This window comes from Chlorocebus sabaeus, chromosome 15 (genome assembly GCF_047675955.1).
Source record: "Chlorocebus sabaeus isolate Y175 chromosome 15, mChlSab1.0.hap1, whole genome shotgun sequence".
NCBI classification, from domain to species: Eukaryota; Metazoa; Chordata; class Mammalia; order Primates; family Cercopithecidae; genus Chlorocebus; species Chlorocebus sabaeus.
In genome coordinates, this window is record NC_132918.1 from 20,111,564 (window position 1) to 20,128,834 (window position 17,271).

The 17,271-nt window shown below is 43.1% G+C and overlaps 1 protein-coding gene across 6 annotated transcripts in view; it reads left to right on the top strand.

Annotated features, from left to right (window-relative positions):
- Nucleotides 1-527: 527 nt before the first annotated feature.
- The window catches only part of MECOM (MDS1 and EVI1 complex locus), a 608,842-nt gene continuing 592,098 nt past the window's right edge, over nucleotides 528-17,271 (top strand). For 4 of the 6 annotated variants that reach the window (XM_007972155.3, XM_007972157.3, XM_007972156.3 and 1 more), the window contains exon 1: nucleotides 528-964. In XM_007972155.3, the coding sequence (XP_007970346.2) occupies nucleotides 928-964 (37 nt within the window). In that variant the 5' untranslated portion in view covers nucleotides 528-927. The remainder of the gene's footprint in view (nucleotides 965-17,271) is intronic. The other 2 variants (XM_037988585.2, XM_037988583.2) reach the window with 1 other exon arrangement.

The window sequence follows — 17,271 nt, forward strand, 5'->3', positions numbered from 1 at the left end:
AAGGGTGATCATTACTAGTTGGTAGGGAAATAATACTGAAATGTCCCAAGGATGGCAGCAAGCATTGGTATTACAGCTAAAATCGAGGAAAAAACCAGTTATTTATTCTGCTTACAACCCTGAAAGCGGAAGCCGCAATAGCTTCAGTAGCAGTAGCAGCGGCAGCAGTAGATTTCTCAAGTTCAGGATGATTCTCACTTTCTCCTGGATTGTTAGCCCAGGGTCCAGCCCTTCTAGTTCTTTAACAGAAGGGTTTTTAAAAAATGTTTTTAAAGTCCCCCCCCCCCCCTTCGCTTCTTGCTTTCCTTATAGATGGTATAGAAAAATGTCTGCAATTTATGGTGGGAAAAACAATAACAATAATCATGATACAAGCTTATTGGTGATTCTAACACGGAATCAATCCTCTGCCCAAGCCTTTTCAATTCCCCCCTCCCCTTTTTTTTGGGCGAGGTGTCTGCTCCCCTCTGGCTCCCTGCGTTCGCTCCCCGCCCCCCGCCGCCCTCCCCGCGGCTCCCTTTCTCCGCCTCCTCGGCGATTGCCATCTGACAAGATCTCCAAATCAAAGTGATAAATCGCTCCAAACTTTTTTTGGCGGCGCTGAGATGTTGGAGGGGCGTCTAGCGCGCATGTGCGAAGGTGTCCAAACTGACAATGCTGGAGAGATAGCGAGTGTGGATTGAGAGAAAGGGAGAGAAGGAGGGAGAGAGAGTGAAAGAAGAAAAGACAGAGTGACTGTGTGGAAGAGAGAGAGACAGAGAGAGAGAAACAGGAGAGAGAGAGAGAAACAGGAGAGGGAGGGGGAGAGAGAGAGAGAGAGAGAGAGAGAAGAGAGAGGGAGGGAGCGAGAGGGAGAGCAAAAGAAGGAAAGGATCCAAGAAAAAAAAGCCCCAACCACACACCAGCGGCTGCAGGACTGGGCACAGCATGAGATCCAAAGGCAGGGCAAGGAAACTGGCCACAAGTAGGTGCAATATCCCTTTTCTATTGGCTTTTCCCCCTCCTCTGCCATCTTGCATATCTGTCTCTAGCGCTCCGGGAGGGAGCGCGGGCTGCCTCTTGCGCCGGGGCCCCGGGTGGAGGGCAGGCGCAGCGCAGCCCCAGCAACCTGCCGGTTCCAGCCTCTGCCCCCGGTCGCCCGTGCTCTCGCTCCCGGGTTGGACGTCGGAGGAGCCTGGGCAGCCCTCAGCCCCGCGCACCGACCAGCTGTGGCAACCCCGGGGTGGGGGTGGGGGTGGGGGTAGCAAAGACTAGGGGTGGGAGGGAGGAGAGAGCGCGAGAGTGAGCGCGAAGGGGTGGGGTGGGGGGGAAGAGAAGAGGAGAAAGTCTCCCCCTCCCCTCCCCTTTCCCCCAGGCGGGGGAGAGTTGCCTCTGGCCAACCAGCTAGTCCCGGGTGTGGGAGGAGGGGGGCGCGGGGGATGGGGGGGCGGGCAGGAGAAGGGAGCCCTTTCGAACCTCCGTTTGTTTCTGGGGTTTGGGTAGGGTAGCAGGCTCAGAGAGAGCCACAGTGGCGGCGGCGGCGGGCGGCTGTGGTGGAGTTGGGAAAAGTTGCGAGGCGGCCGCTGGAAGTTGCGCGGGCGGGCGGGTGGACTGCGCCGAGCAGCGGCTGCGGTAGTGGGCGCTGTGCGCTCGGCCATGCTCTCCGGCGCGGCGCTGCGCGGCGGGAGGACTGCGGCGGAGATGTGGGACACCAAGATGGGGGCTGTAATCGCGGGCTGGGGGCGGGGGGCACGGGCAGGGCAGAACTACCGGCTCTGCAGAGCCATGTGCAGGTGGGGAGAGAAGAGGCCCAGCGAGCGCTCGGAGGTGGGGAGATAATAGGCCCAGCGAGCGCTCGGAGAGCTAGGAACGGAGGGCACACAGCCAGCGGCGGCAGCCCAGGAGCAGGAAGCAGAGAGGGCGCGCTGCGACCCGCGCACCTCGGGCTGGCTGGGCGCCGAGCAACCCCCAGGGGGCGAGCTGCAAAAGCGTTGGGCCGCGGTGAGGGCGCAGCGCAGCCTCCCGCGCTTGGTCTGGATGCAGCCTGGGTCCAGGGTCAATAACCCTCCCCGGCGCCCCCTGCCTGCCCGGCGCGGAGCGGCCTTGGTCTGGCGGGATGTGGGCGAAGGGGTTTGGGGCGGGGGCGGTGGGACACCCATCCCCCACTCTTACAGCAAAAGTGTTAGATGACTCTCCTGGCTTTGCCGGCGGGGCCCACACTTTCCCACACGTTGTGATGCTCCGCCAGGGCTGTAGGCGACAGGGCTGCGTTTGTCCAAAAGCTTCTACTTCGAGTTGAAGGGGACTCAGCGGCGCCGAGCCCCGGAGTATCTCGGAGCGCTCCTCCTTGAGGTGTCAATACGCGGGGCTGGAGCTGCCTCGGGAGTGGACAGGCCGCCGTTCGCTCTCCCACACTCGCACTCGCCGAAAACAGAACTCTCTAATTGTGTTGCTTTCGGAAGGCAGAAATGAGAGATGGGAAGTGGGTGGGATGCTTCTCCCCAGTGAAATTCCAGTCTCCCCCCGCGCGACCCTCTAACATTAGAACCAAGTACGGTAGGTATCGTATCCATGCCTCCCTGCTCGCTGCGTCCCTGCAGCAGCCCGGGGAGTCGGCGGCACCTCGGCAGGCTCGGCTTCGCGGGCAGTGGAGTCGGCGGTGTAGCCCGGCGAGATGCTGTCATCCCAGGCGCCTTTCCAGTGCTTTGTCCAGTCCTCACCCAAGCACTCGTACACCCCCCAATACATTTCCTTTCCCCTGGGTCTGAGAAATCATCCTAAATATAGGGGTCTCTGGGTCATCAGTCCATCTGTTTCTCTTTTGGGTATTGTTCTTTACACTAACTGCTGCAGTGTCAAAGGGCGCCGGTGGAACTGTTTTCCCAGTTTACTTTTAAATGAGGCCGATGTCTTTATTTTCATCTGAAGAGAAATAAATGTACATATACTTGAGGTTTGCGGGCTTCGATTTGGACTAAAGGTTGGGGGAGAGAGTGTGTGTGTGTGTCGGGGGGGAGTTAGCGGGAGTGGGGTGGTGGGTGGGGGTGGGTAGCCCTTTTCAACCATGCCTAAGTTGTGAAATGAAAGCTTAAGGCTTCGCGCCACGACTCACTGCCCCATAACTTCCGAAGTGAAAGCAGAACACAAAACCCTTCGAATTTTCTTGAGCAGCTTTTTCAACTATTTTAATTGCCAAGCAAGATATACGATGCCGTCTTAAAATATTCCTGCACGCACAGTCCACTCAACATCCAGAAACTGAGCCTCGTTTCCGATCTGATGATACTTGTCATTCAAATGGTGGGAGACCCATTTATTTTGTCCCCAGGGTCCCTAAAGATGCCGCTGCCGCTTTCCGATAGCTAGATCTCAACTCTTACAAACTTTTACTGAGCCTCAGATTCCCGCTTGCACTGCTCCAGCTGTTGCTGCCGCAGCTGCCTTTCTCAGACAGAAGCACTGCGTTGCAATTCTTCAGTTACAATCTGGGTAATAAAGGAAATCATATTAAAACTACAGATTTTTGTATTTTAAAGCGCGATTTCCTTCCCCCAGTAGCGCGTGGCGGAGATGGTTGGTGACCCCTGCGGTGCAATCATCCAACGAAAACTTCACTGCTCTGCACCAGTTTTCCTTTTTCAGGGTTTAGAAGGGGCGTTGTTACCACAGTACTTTAAAAAACAAAACTACTTTTATTGTGGCAAAAGAAAACATTACAATGGAAACAAATTACATATAAATAGTTGTTTTCTCGTCAGCTTGTCGTTCTTTTTGTCTTTCGTAAATTTCTTTGGTGGTCTTAAGTCCTGATTTGGCCTTGGCTACAGTGCAGGAGCCCATGGACCTAGACCAGAGACCACGGACCCTGAAAATACCTGCTGAATCTACACCGAGATTGAATACACAACACAGTTTCCAACTTGTAGGGCTTGTTTTTTATACAATAGTTAAAACCGATAAATTCGTTGTAAGTCATTTGGGAAGATTAAAAAATTTAATTAAAAATAAAATGAAAGGCAGGAAGATTGACATTTGCAGTGCCTAACGCCCCTGAATTTTATTTCCATCTTTAAGAAAAGAAAACTAAAAGCCAAGCCGACTCTGGCAGCGCGGGGAGACTTCCCAGCCATTTTCTCGGGCAGCTAGGATAGCACCTGGGCCGTGCCTGAAATGCCAGTTGCTATGGTCCTGAGGGATGGAAAGGAAGCGCAGGTTGGGTCTGCCCAGCATGTCTAAAGCCTGAAACACCGAAGCCACACTTACCTTACTTCCCCAAAGTGACAACGCACGGGAATTCAGTCACAGCAGAGAACGAGTTGCATCCAGTAACTCCCTTAGCTACCGGCCCCCCAGAAGTCTCGTAAAGTCGCAAAAGGCGATGCGATTAGCAAGACCGCAGGGAGGGGGGCACTTGTTACTTCTACACTTGCTCTCTGTTTAAAAAAAGGCCCTGAAGTAGGAAAGGTAGATGCCAACCCTTTCTCCCGTCCTTAAACTACTCACCTTGTCAGCCCAGTACCTAAGATAAACAAAACAAAACAACCTCCCGACAACAACAAACACAACACCCAGATTCAGGCATTCACTCTCTGTATGCCCACCTACTTGGGTTTTCCTTCATCCTTAAGAAACTCAGATGAAAACAGAGCTTTGTTTTAAAAAATACGTTTATTTGTTTATTTCAGATTGCTTCTGAGGAGGAAAATCCTTCTCCCAACGGAGGCCGAGGCCCCTTCTAGGAAGGCGGTTTATTTGCCATTACTTGACCATTACCCTGGCTTAGGGCTTCTTTATTGCATTTGGCACTTGGAGCACAGTCTTCTTGCAGTATTTTGATGTGTTTTGCCAAAAAAAAAAAAAAAAAAAAAAAAAAAAAAAAAATCTGTGTTTAGGGGAAGGTTAATTACGCTTTTCATTCTTCCCTCATCTCCAGCACTGTGGAAGGGAACGGTTCATTAGCTGTAGAGGCAGAAAGGCTAAAAAGCAAGGCTTCTTTTTTTATTTGTAGGGACTGCAAAGTCGTAGGTATTGGCTATGGAGTGCATGTGAGTGTGTGTATGTATGAGTGTGAGTGTGACTTTTGCCGGGGAGCCCAGCTTCCAGGCTTTCTGAGCCAAGGCCTCCCCTAAGCCCTGGGGCCGGTTTCCTGCAGGGACAGACATTCAACGTGTAAGACTAGAAATTAACATGTCATTCTACGAATCTTTCTTTCTTTCTTTCTTTCTTTCTTTCTTTCTTTCTTTCTTTCTTTCTTTCTTTCTTTCTTTCTTTCTTTCTTTCTTTCTTTTTTTCTTTCTTTCTTTCTTTCTTTCCTCTCTCTCTCTCTTTTTTTTTTTTGGAATTGAAGGTAAGGAGTCGTAAGCAATTTCTCTTTAAACATGTTACTACTGTTTGGGAGTTTATTTTATTTTTGTAAGTTGGGGCCAGTTTGTCCAAGGCTGCAGTCGTGACCTGGGGCAGGAAGCGGGGACGCCCGGCTCCATCCCCCCCTGGCTAGAAGGACAAGAGAGCGGAGTTGCCCCCGGCACGCCTGGCTTACCCCCCTCTCTCCTGGCACCCCCCCTGCGCGTTGCCACCGCTGGAAGCGGGCGGTGAGATGGAGAAACTTGACTTGTCATCTCCTGGTCACCGGCTTTTTCCCTGTTCCCAAGGCACCCAGAGCCCTTTTCCCAAGAGCTGAGCCCTCCCACGCTTCATCTCAAAACCGTCTGGTGCTGGGGAAGTGGCCCCAGATGGACGTGGGGGTGGGGCTGGGGAAGCCCCAGTGAGATGGGAGGCAGTTGCTCACTCAGACGGCCCCCTACACCTCGCTCCTCAGGCTGCTCAGCTCAGGGCTCCAAGGTTTGGCCAGAACTCTTCTTCGCCTCTCCAGTCTCAGAGGGGCTGCGTGCCTGGCGCGCTGCTTCCCTCGGAGCTGGGTTTACATTGACAGTGTAAACTCACACCTACACATGCGCGTGCTCACCCACACACGTCTTGGCTTCAGGAAGACGAGGGACACTCTTGTGCAGAGGGCAGACACACACTCACTCATTCACTCTCCCCGTTGGGACAGGCTCCTTCCCAGCCTCGTAGGGCCAGGGAGAGTGGGTTTGGGGAAGAGATGGGTCGGGAGGGAAGAGTTGCACTCTGATGATGCCAGATACAATTTTTTGGAGTGACGGTTAACCCTTCTTCCGCTGGAAGCCGCTGTCTAGGCATTTTCTAAAATGGTCTGTAGGGTCTGCTTTTCTTTTTTCCTGGACGGCCCAGGATAAATCATTAGTTCCCTCCCTACTTCCCCACTCCACTAGCCACGGTCTTCTTTCTAAAATTAGATTTCCCCCTTCCCACTCTTCTGGCCTTCAGAGTTTACCAGGGAATTTTCAAGGAAATTGGCTGTATAGTGGGAAAAAGTGTGAGGAAGAGGATAAAGAGGAGACAGACAAATCGATCAGAAAACCAGAGAGGGAGACCGGAAGAGAGAAATAGTGTAGTTCTTTCAGATCCTTAGTTTGCACACAGATTGGTATTATCCTACCCAGCCCCTCCAGGAAATGAAAAAAGTATAATCCTTGTTAATTACCTTTGCTTACTACATGCCATACAAGAAACTTCAGAGATGTCTCTACATAGGGAAGAAACTGTTTACAAGACTCTTTCAAAAGTGTGACATATTGCTCTAGTTCAGCACTAAAAACCTAAACACACTTAGCCTCCTTTGAAGTGCCCTGGCTGGGGCAGCTTATTTGAGTGTGGTTCAGATATTGCTGTGGGTATAACTAATGGCTTCTACCTATTTAGCTCAAGTGGGAGGAGAGAAAGGCCTGAATTCCTTGTCCAGTGGGTCCCTCTGGAGACTGGGTTCTGGCTTCTTGCCAATTCTGTACAATGTCAACATTGAATATTTGAATTCCCAGACTCTATTTAACAAGTTTCTAAATAAATAAACTCATTGTGTGTCTGTGTTTAAAATTATTTCACCTCTTTCATAAAAGCTACAGCATCTTATTACATTGGCCTTGCAAGTTGATTTTAAGAAAATAAACAAATAGATCTCAAGGCATTTTAATAACCAGATCTCCACAATTTGTATGTATTGTGAAGCCATTCTCCTACGTGTGGCTGTGTAGGGGCTACTTAGAGGGATTGTGGGCTGTTCTGTGTGACCTGATAGTGAATTATAATAAAAATCCCAACTTAGTTCGGAAAGTCAGTGAAATATTAACTGCGTCTAAAGGGAGCCTTGACTGTGTCACTTTAGTGCATTTAGATATTTGATAATTTTGTCTACTGGGTCTACAGCAGACAGCGAGCCTCACTGATGTGTCCTAAATGGTTGTCTGAATACAGACCACCCTTCCCTATTGGTATCAGTAGGTCTAGAACTCTGCCCAGATGGTTTTATTTCTAGGCACTTTTTTTTATCTGTGTGTGTCCTTGTAAGTTGGAAGAAGTAAATATACAGATATTATCTTCATATTTCACTTTGGTGAAAAAACCACAAGTCCTATGGTTTTACTAATTACTTAGTGTTTAAATATCCATACAGCATTTTTATCTATACAGAAACATAGTTGTTCTAAGAAGTACATACTGAATTTTTTTTTTAAAGGCAAGTTCTAGTCCTTTTGAAAGTGTGGACCACATCTGGAGTTGTTAGGAAAGAAAGTGGAATTTACTCTAATTTATGTGTATAAAGTATAACGTTATTAGAAAGAATGGGATTTGAAAGGGCACACAGCAAAACCCATAACATTTAGTGGGTAATGTGGAGAACTCAAAGCCAAGACAAAAATACCATCAACCCATGCAAACCCTAAAATAGATTACAATGACCTCAGCCATTTTCATTTTCAAAAATAATAACCATGATTAAAATGGGGGAGTGTTTTGCTTGGAACCATACTCGTCGGCATTATTATAAAAGCTGTTTTGTGGTTAAAGAACTGTTTCATTATAGAAAAAAAAGGGAACTGAATTTTTAATCAAATTCCTGACTCTTCAAAATCGCACATTCTTGAATTAATTCTTATTTTGATATTAGTTGTTATTCTTATTCATTAGCAAACATGCTTTTGGCTCGTAAATTCAGCCAAATTCTTGACTATTGACTTTTATAACAATTCTAAAGGACAAATTTACTTAGAAAAGAGATTTTATTACCTTAGTAAACACGTGTGTAGGGATCATTAACTACACAACATAAAGAACCAACATTTCCTAAACCTTGTTCAAGAACCTGCCTAAATGAATTAGTTGTATATGTCAAGGTTGTTCAAATGATGACATTTATGAATGAAAGTGCTTGTACATAGCAGTTTTTGGGCTTTGGCGATGGGCAGGCTTACACAACAAATATCGATGTGCTAGGCCCTGTGCATGGGCAAACCATGGTCCCTACTCTCACAAGCATTACAAACGTACACATCAGTGAATTTTGTTTGAATATGCGCATGATCCCTGATTGAAAAGTCAGGTCCTTTTCAAATTACTGAATGCCTCTGAGGCCTAGCATCTTTACTTGTGAAGCAGGAGTAATAATACTACCCTCCTTGGGCTGCTGAGAGAGTTAATTGGTATAATGTGTGCAAAGTACCTAAGGCACATGCAATCACTGAATAAATCTTAGTCAGTTTCAGTTTCCTTATAATTTACCAGTTAAATTTTCTGAAGAAGAAACACCCTTTTTTCCCCTCTTGTTCAATGTTTTTATCCAGTTTCCTTTTTAAAAGTATTTGCATGTCTATAGTAAGCATTTTGTATGTCTTCTCAATAAATTATGCCCTCAGAATGAAAGGAAGTCATATCTAAAATTTGGGCACATGAAAACTGTCCATACCAAGCCAAACTAGGTAGGAAATTTGTTCTGAAAACTTGAGCATCTTCCTTTGCCCTTTATTTGGAGTGGGGGTGAGGGGAATGTGTAAATACAATGATTGAGATTTTAACTTTTCGCCACAGATTGTGGCATTGTATAGCTACACAGCCCAAATTTAGTTTTGCATAATCTCTAGTGGCTTTTAATGGAATGAGTTTGTAAGTCACTTTACTACGGTGGCTGGGTTGCTTCTCTTTAAATGAATGGATTGGACTAGAGCAGAGCTTGTAGATTTGCAGGTACCATAAATTAGTGAAGCAAGGTGGGTGTAAGCCTTAAGCTCTCTCCTATTTTTATTTAATTTTTCGATACCTAGTCTTTGTATTTCAGAACAAGAGGGAGTGGTGGAGATGGTGGGAAACTGGCAGTTCAAGCCTCCTCTAAAGGCGGCAGCTTCTTTTCAGCTACAGCTCACTGTTACCATTTGGGCAAGGGGGTTCAGGGTCACCAGGTCTTCTACTTTTTAAGAGAAGCCACAAATCTGGGTTTTTATGTAATTTTTCTCTACTTTATAAAATGTTGATTCAATTTTTAAAAATTCCACAGGCCCAACCAAACACCTCTGCCTGCAATATATAGTTTGCAGGGTTTGCAATGTCCAGATTCATTGATTTCCAAGGGTCCTTCGAAGTTTCATTTTATGGTGATATCCATAAGGGTTTCTGAATATTACTTTGTGTTTTAAGATCTATATTTTCTTAATATTATGTGTGTGTTAATGTGTGTGTGTGTGTGTGTGTGTGTGTGTGTTTTGATAGGTGGAAGTACTTATTATAGAATCTGATATCTGGCCATTTATCTGGAAAAATAGTCTTTTACGACCATGTTGTGTCTTTCTTTCCTTCCATGCCGTTTCATCATTAATTGGCTTAAGAAAATAAACTGAAACATTCCCTCCCCTTCTTGTAGCCACTGGCCACCATTCTTATTTCTCACTAAACCCAATTCTTTGATTTGTGGGCTGGGGGTTGGGCAGTAAATCATTAGGAGACAGTCATCTGTGGTCTTCCACAATGGGAGAAGGAGTCATTTGGCTACTGTGGATATTCAGAGGAAGAGTTCACCCCTGCCCTCCTAGGAGAGTCCAGATGTAATGTCCTGTACATCTGTAACTGAGGAACCCAACTGATTTTTAAGACCTGAACCTACGATGGAGAAATTAGTTTTTAAGGGATGAATGTCTTATTTGACAAGAGTGGCTTTCCTTGTAGGAAGGTCATATATGTTCAGGGAACATGTGAAAATAAATATACTTTGCTCTGTTTATTATCATGAGTTGTATTTCTAGCAGAAGTGATAGGTGAATAACAGGTAAAATTAAGTCTTTAGGATTAAAAGGTGTGGTGATGGAATGTCAACACAATGGACTCTCCCGATAAAGATTTGACTAAGCACTTTATAATATCCAACTCAATACTGTAGTCATGGGACTTATCAGTGAATAAATGGCACTATCAGTGAACATTGTTGGGAATATCATCAGATAATGCAATGCTTTTAAAGGAGGATTCTGAGTAGTGATGAACCATGCATATAAGCATTATCAGTGGATTATCACCTCATTCCCAATCTTTATACCTGATGCTGAATCTCAAATTCCTAAGCTTGGCTGTTGAGGGGCTCTACTTTTGTGCCAGAAGAATGTGGTGACTCTTTGCCTGGGGTGAGATTTGCCTGGGGTTTGAATCTTGGCTCCTCCACTAACTAGCTGGTTGAAATGAAGGCAAGCCATGTAACATTTTTGTGCCTCAGTTTCCTTGCTTATGGACTAGAGGTACTTACTTCATGTGAGGGCTCGATCAACTAATGCATTTAGAGTGCCTTAAATAGAATAAGAGCTCAATAAGTTTTTTTATTGACTTTTCAGGCTTGTCTTACTCAAGACTGGACCATTCAGCCTACCTTGTTTACTCATTCTGTACCTCTCAGTCTCTTATCAGCCTACTCTTGTGTTTCTACCATCCAAATTTTGGCCATAATGTTGCCATAGTTTGTAAATCTACCCATACTGTACATTGACCATCAAAATCTAACTCCTCTAAGATTTCATTTGAACTACTATTTCTTCATGATCACTCCTGGAGATACGACTTCTGTATGTTATTTCATTCCAATAGTATGGAATTGTCTTTACCTGTCATCATTTTGACATTTTATTATAAATTGCTTGTCTTCATGGTATACATCTTATTTTTCTAGACAAACTGTAAAACTCCTGGACAGCCCATTTCTGTTTTGTATAGGGCCTAATACTATGCTTTGCATATGGCAGATATCAATACGATTAGGTGATGGTGGTTAGCTATGGGCTTTGATGGATTATGTGAACCCCTTCAATTTCTTGACCTGTAAAACTTGTGCAGTTAAGTAATGTCAGCACCAGAATTCTGGGATATCTGACATTTCAAGTGCATACTAAATCCACAATTCACCTATTTTGACAGTGATAAACCACCTGGAAAGTGGAGTATTAGTCCTAATTTTCACCAATAATGTCCCTCATTTTGCCAGTGCAGGTATAGCTCATGACTCCTCACTTAAATCACAAATTGTTATTGATCTTAAACTCTGTACTAGACCTGATTCTGGAGAATGTCAAAGGAGTCAAGGTAGAAGTGGTAAAGCGTTCTGTGGACCCATGTAATTCCTAGGGATTTGGGAATATTCAGTCTACAAGTCATCAGAAGCTAAGTTTTTACCTAAATCTTAACACCAATTTAGGCAGTTTTGCTGCCTAATATTTATGCTCTATTAATATAGAGCATAGTGTCAGGCATTTTGCTGTATACTTAAATGCACTTTTATGATTAAAGATTCTTTCAAACAATTTAAGGTTGATAGATAATGTATTGACTCTTGTTTTACTGATTAAATTAACCCAACTCACTCAACTCTGTTCCCTTAATTCAAGTGCAAACATGACTTGTTTTTCTCTGCCCCTCCCCACTCGTCTAACCCCCATCCATCGTTTCACAAATCAACCATCTCCATAGAGAAAATAGGACTGTCTGTGTCTTGGACAACTGTCCTCAAGTCCTGAATGATTACAGGCTTTTAGTGCCTGTTAGGAGTTTTCTTTTACCAAGAACAGTCATATATGGTTTCTTGTGTGCCAGGACTGCTCCTAAGTCAATGGGAACCCCTTTAAATGAGGGTAAGACTAAGAACCACAGCTTTTATGCTTTGCATAGACTTTACCTTTGGTGAGCACTATGAAATTAGTAATAAAATGTTTCGTGATAAAATGATAATAAAAACAAATGGAGGGATGGAATAACTATCTTGGTTTTGGCTAGAGTCATAGTTCATGACCTTCTTTTGGGTCCCAGACTCCTTTGAGAATCTTATAGAAAGTATGGAGCTTCTTTCCAGAAAATGCACATGCACATAAACATTTTCATCCAATTTTAGCAGCTCATGGATTTCTAAATTTCTAAATGGTTGAATGGGGGTTCAACCAGTTTTTCAGACTTGATTCACTGTAGCATGTTTATTATAAAACATCTTAAAGTTTTTATTAATCTTTTTTCACTATCTTATAAACAATATTTTTTCTTATTACAAAATTTATACACAATAATTTTTAAATGAAAAGAATGTATCAAAAAGAAACGAAAGTTATTTTCTTTCTTTTTTGTCATAAATTGCCTGTAGATGACCACCATTCATCCTTTAGTGTAGCTTCCAGCAGATTTTTCCTCCATGCATATATTAGCACATACATACATACAGATTTACAACTTTTTACAGCAACTTGCCTTTTCTTTTTTTTCTTCTTCATAGGTTATTGGGGTGCTGGTGGTATTTGGTTACATGAGTAAGTTTTTTTAGCGGTGATTTGTGAGATTTTGGTGCACCCATCATCTGAACAGTATACACCGCACCATATTTGTAGTCTTATTCCTCGTCAACTTTCCACCCTTCCCCCCAGGTCCCCAAAGTCCATTGTATCATTCTTATGCCTTTGCATCCCCATAGCTTAGTGCCCATATATCAGCGAGAACATCAATGTTGGGTTTTCCATTCCCGAGTTACTTCACTTACAATAATAGTCTCCAGTCTCATCCAGGTCGCTGCAAATGCTGAAACCAAAAAAGAAAACTATAGACCAATATCCCTGATGAACATAGATGCTAAGATCCTTAACAACATAGTAGCTAATCGAATTCAACAACATATCAAAAAGATAATCCACCATGATCAAGTGATTTTCATACCAGGGATGCAGGGATGGTTTAACATAGGCAAGTCAATAAATGTGATACTGAATTAAAAACAAAAACATAAACAGAATTAAAAACAAAAATCACATGATCATCTCAATAGATGTGGAAAAAGCATTTGACAAAATTGAGCATCCATTTACGATTAAAATGCTGAGCAAAACTGGCATTTAAGGGACATACCTCAATGTAATAAAAGCATTATTTTATTGTGACAAACCCACGGCCAACATAACACTGAGTAGGGAAAAGCTGAAAGCATTCCCTCTGAGAACTGGAACAAGACAATGATGCCCACTCTCACCACTCCTCTTCAACATAGTATTGGAAGTCCTAGCCAGAGCAATCAGACAAGAGAAAGAAATAAAGGGCTTTTTCTTTTTTTAAACTTAATAATATACCTTGGATCTTTTGTCTGTATGTATCAATCTAAACCATTCTTTTTAAAGGCAGAAGATCCTCTATTGTTTGGATCTAACACGTTTCATTGAACAAATTCCCCATGGGTGACATTTGGGTAGTGTCCAGTTTTCAGAACAGAACAGAGAAGTTCCCCAACCAGGACCAAAAGGAAAATGAAAGTGAAGTCTGCAATTAAAGGAAGCTCACAGTTCAGGGTGAAGTGTGCTGACCTCTGAGACACGGGCACAGCAGGGCTTTGGGAAGGTCATAGAGGGTTGCCTTACCCTGTCGGGGCAGCTCAAATTTCCCAGCATCTTCACCTTCTGGAGGATCAAGGGTCTAAAACCAGAGCTAAGGTGTATCTTTCTAAGATCCACGGTGATATATCTGTGATATTTCAAGCTGACTGGATGATTCTGGGTGTTATATTATGCCCTATTTCCATTTCTTCCTGCTGCTTGGAACAGACTGTAGCCGAAATCAATCCATGTAGCCCCAATTGGGTAAGGATAAGTAAGTTGTCAGAGTTTCAGGCCTCAAGGCTTTTTTGGTTGTTGTTTAAGTGATTTCCTTGTTTGCGTGGAACATTATTATCATACTGCCTTATCCTGTACATGTACCTAAAGCCAACTGATGCTACTAGACTTACCAAAACTTTTTTGATGTTCTTTAAAAAATTACCCACAATAATTTCTAGCTTATGGATTGTAAAGACCATTTTTATAGAAAAATGTTTTTTGCTGGGTAATCTGACTATGGGAAAATTTTTATAATGGAAACTATCTCTTACTTTTAACTATAGCATAAAAAATATGACAGTATAATGTTACACACTAAAGCCCATCAGATGCAAAATTCCAGTTTTTGATTATAAGTTATAAACCAGGATACAGAGACTTCTGAAAAGTGGTTTTCTTTGGCAATGATGTTGTTGATTAAATATAAAGAATTCAGAAAAAATTAGTTCAGCCCATTCCTTTACACAGAAGGTTACAAAAATGGAATAGCTGGGTTTTGGTTCTACTGGGAAGAACTATTTTGCTTATAAAGTTCATTGGATTACATCAGATTGCAAACATATTGGACATTTTAGACTGGATTTGAAAAGGTACCATTCAAGGAGTTAAAATTATTCATATAAATCTTTAAGGGATTAATTTACTTTGCAATTTTAATTCCTTAGAGCACAATATTTGTTCCAAATGCATACTATTTTTGGTGTGGATGTTTACTGGTTGTTCCATGAGGGCATTACTCTATTAACATTTTTCAAAGTATATTTTAAGTTAGATCAATCAAATTGAATTAATAAATAGTTATCGAGTACCTAGTATATGTAAGGCATGATGAATTAAATCCTATAAACACTCAATTTCCTGAAAATATTGAACACCAGCATTTGACAGACATACATATACCCCTGACAATAATTTATTAACAAGCACAAAGATATCCATGACTACAAACTGGTTTTGTGAGCTTAGAATACTGAATCCTAAGCCTATCTCTTCTCCAGATATTTTGTTTCCCTTTTTTTTTTTGAGACGGAGTTTTGTTCTTGCTGCCCAGGCTGGAGTGCAATGGAGCGATCTCGGCTCACTGCAACCTCCGCCACCTGGGTTCAAGTGATTCTCTTGTCTCAGCCTCTGGAGTAGCTGAGACCGGGTTTCACCATGGTGCCCAGGCTGGTCTCGAACTTGTGTGCTCAAATGATCTGCCAGCCTTAGCCTTCCAAAGTGCTGGGATTACAGGCGTGAGCCACCGTGTCAGCCTGGTGTTTTCCTGAAAAGTCTCCTATCACATTTGTCTGTTGTTAGGGAAATGCTGATTGCAATAACTGAGTAAGATGTAGGATGTATTTACACAGCCTATAAATACTTTATAGAAATACAAGCCTTGGGTCTGCAGATGGGCAAATTACTCTTTCCATGCTCACAGTTTTAGTGTATTTTATCCTCTGTGCAGTTAGAGCAAACTTTCCCATCACAGTTCAAGAACAAGTTCTCTTTAAAGGATCTCAAAGAATTCCTCCAGCTTCTTGCCACTTACAGCTCTGTCTGAGAGCAGAGATCTGATCAAAATGCCCAAACTGAAGTCTCCATGGTTTCCAAAGGTGTATCTTTCTGCTAGGTTCAATTTTTATCCAGTAGAAGATAGTGCTACCTCGAAACTGACGTAAACTCACAGAAATGGCTTGTCTCTCAGGCCGGCATGTGATTTTCTTGTTCATGAAACAGAAATAAGAATAAAAAGCACTGCGTTCTCTTCCAACTGTCTTTGCCAACCATCTTGCTGAGCTGTGTGTATGCATCCAAGCCAATGTTCCAGCCACTAGGCTTGGCACAGAAATCAGTGCATTGAACATCATTACTTTTGGGCACAGTCTGAAATTCTAAGCAAAATTCCCCATTTGCCTAAATACATAAGATGCGAGTGATTTACGTATCCTGTTGATAATGATGCAGTATTGAAATACCAGCAGAGACCGTGGTTTGACCCATGAAGCAGCATTGTATCATCTTTTTTTTTTTTTTTTTTAACTTAAAAATGCTAGGTAGACGGATCATTAGATAATGGGAAATGTCAAGGTGAAAAGCATTGTATGTCTAGGGTTTTCAAAGTGCCTCATGGTCTGTATATCAGATCTCTCTTCTTGCCCTCGAATGATGGTAATATCAGTCACCAAGGTTTTACCTTCAAGAAGACAAAATACTCTGATATCTAATACAGTACAATGAGCTCTATCTTAGTTAACCTTCCAAGTGAATCCTTGGCGTTGGCCAGGACTTGTAGAATGTGACATGTGTTTCCTTCTACTGCTTCTGGAGTAATTTACCTACCATGTCATAACATCTCATTATGAAGCTTGTTAATTACTAATAACTTTCCTGAGAGGAAAATGCTGTCTGTGGCATTTTGAGCCCTCCCCGCCTTGAAGATAGGGACTTGTTTTTTTTCTTAGGTGTGATCATCTCCAAAGTTCAGTTTATTTTGGGTACCGTGAACATGTTTTCTGGCAGATAACGCTGACTGGGAAGTCAGGATGTAGGAGTGAGTCTCCAGTTTGCTACTTATCAGTATGGCATCCTTCTGCAGGGCATTAACCCTCTGAGCCTCAGTGTCCTCAAGTGTAAGAGAGGAACGGTAATTACCTTTGCTTTGGCTTCTTCCAGACCAGTAATGCTAACGTAAGATGGCATATGTGTAAGCTTTTATCAGCTGCAAAAAGCTGTGTGAATTTAACACACTTAGAATTTCTTATTATAAACTCTAGAAATTATAGAATATTAAAAATGCTAAGAGGATGTTAAGAATGTAGACTCTGGAACCACATTATTTGCGTTTTGCAATTTTAATTCCTTAGAGCACAATATTTGTTCCAAATGCATACTTTTTTGGTATGGATATTTACAGGTTGTTCCATGAGGGCATTACTCTAGTTAACATTTTTCAAAGTATATTTTAAATTGGACGGCGTGGCTCTATCACTACCTAGTTGTGTGGGAATTGGCCAGCTATTTACTTCTCTGTGCCTGAATGTCATCCTCTGTGAAATGGAGATAATTTATAACAGCAACAATAAGTAATAACGCCAGTCAAGGTCGTTTAGTGTTCATGCATCATTGCAGTTAATCCTCACATCTCTATGAGGTGGAGGATATTATTGTCTTAGCTTAGAGATGAGCGCTCTGGAGACATGTTTGTTCTTTGCTCCAAGCCTCTCAGCTTTAAGTGCAGAGCCAGGATCCAAACCTTGATCTGCTTTACAATAAAGTCCAAGAACTTAATCTGAATGAATGTTCCACT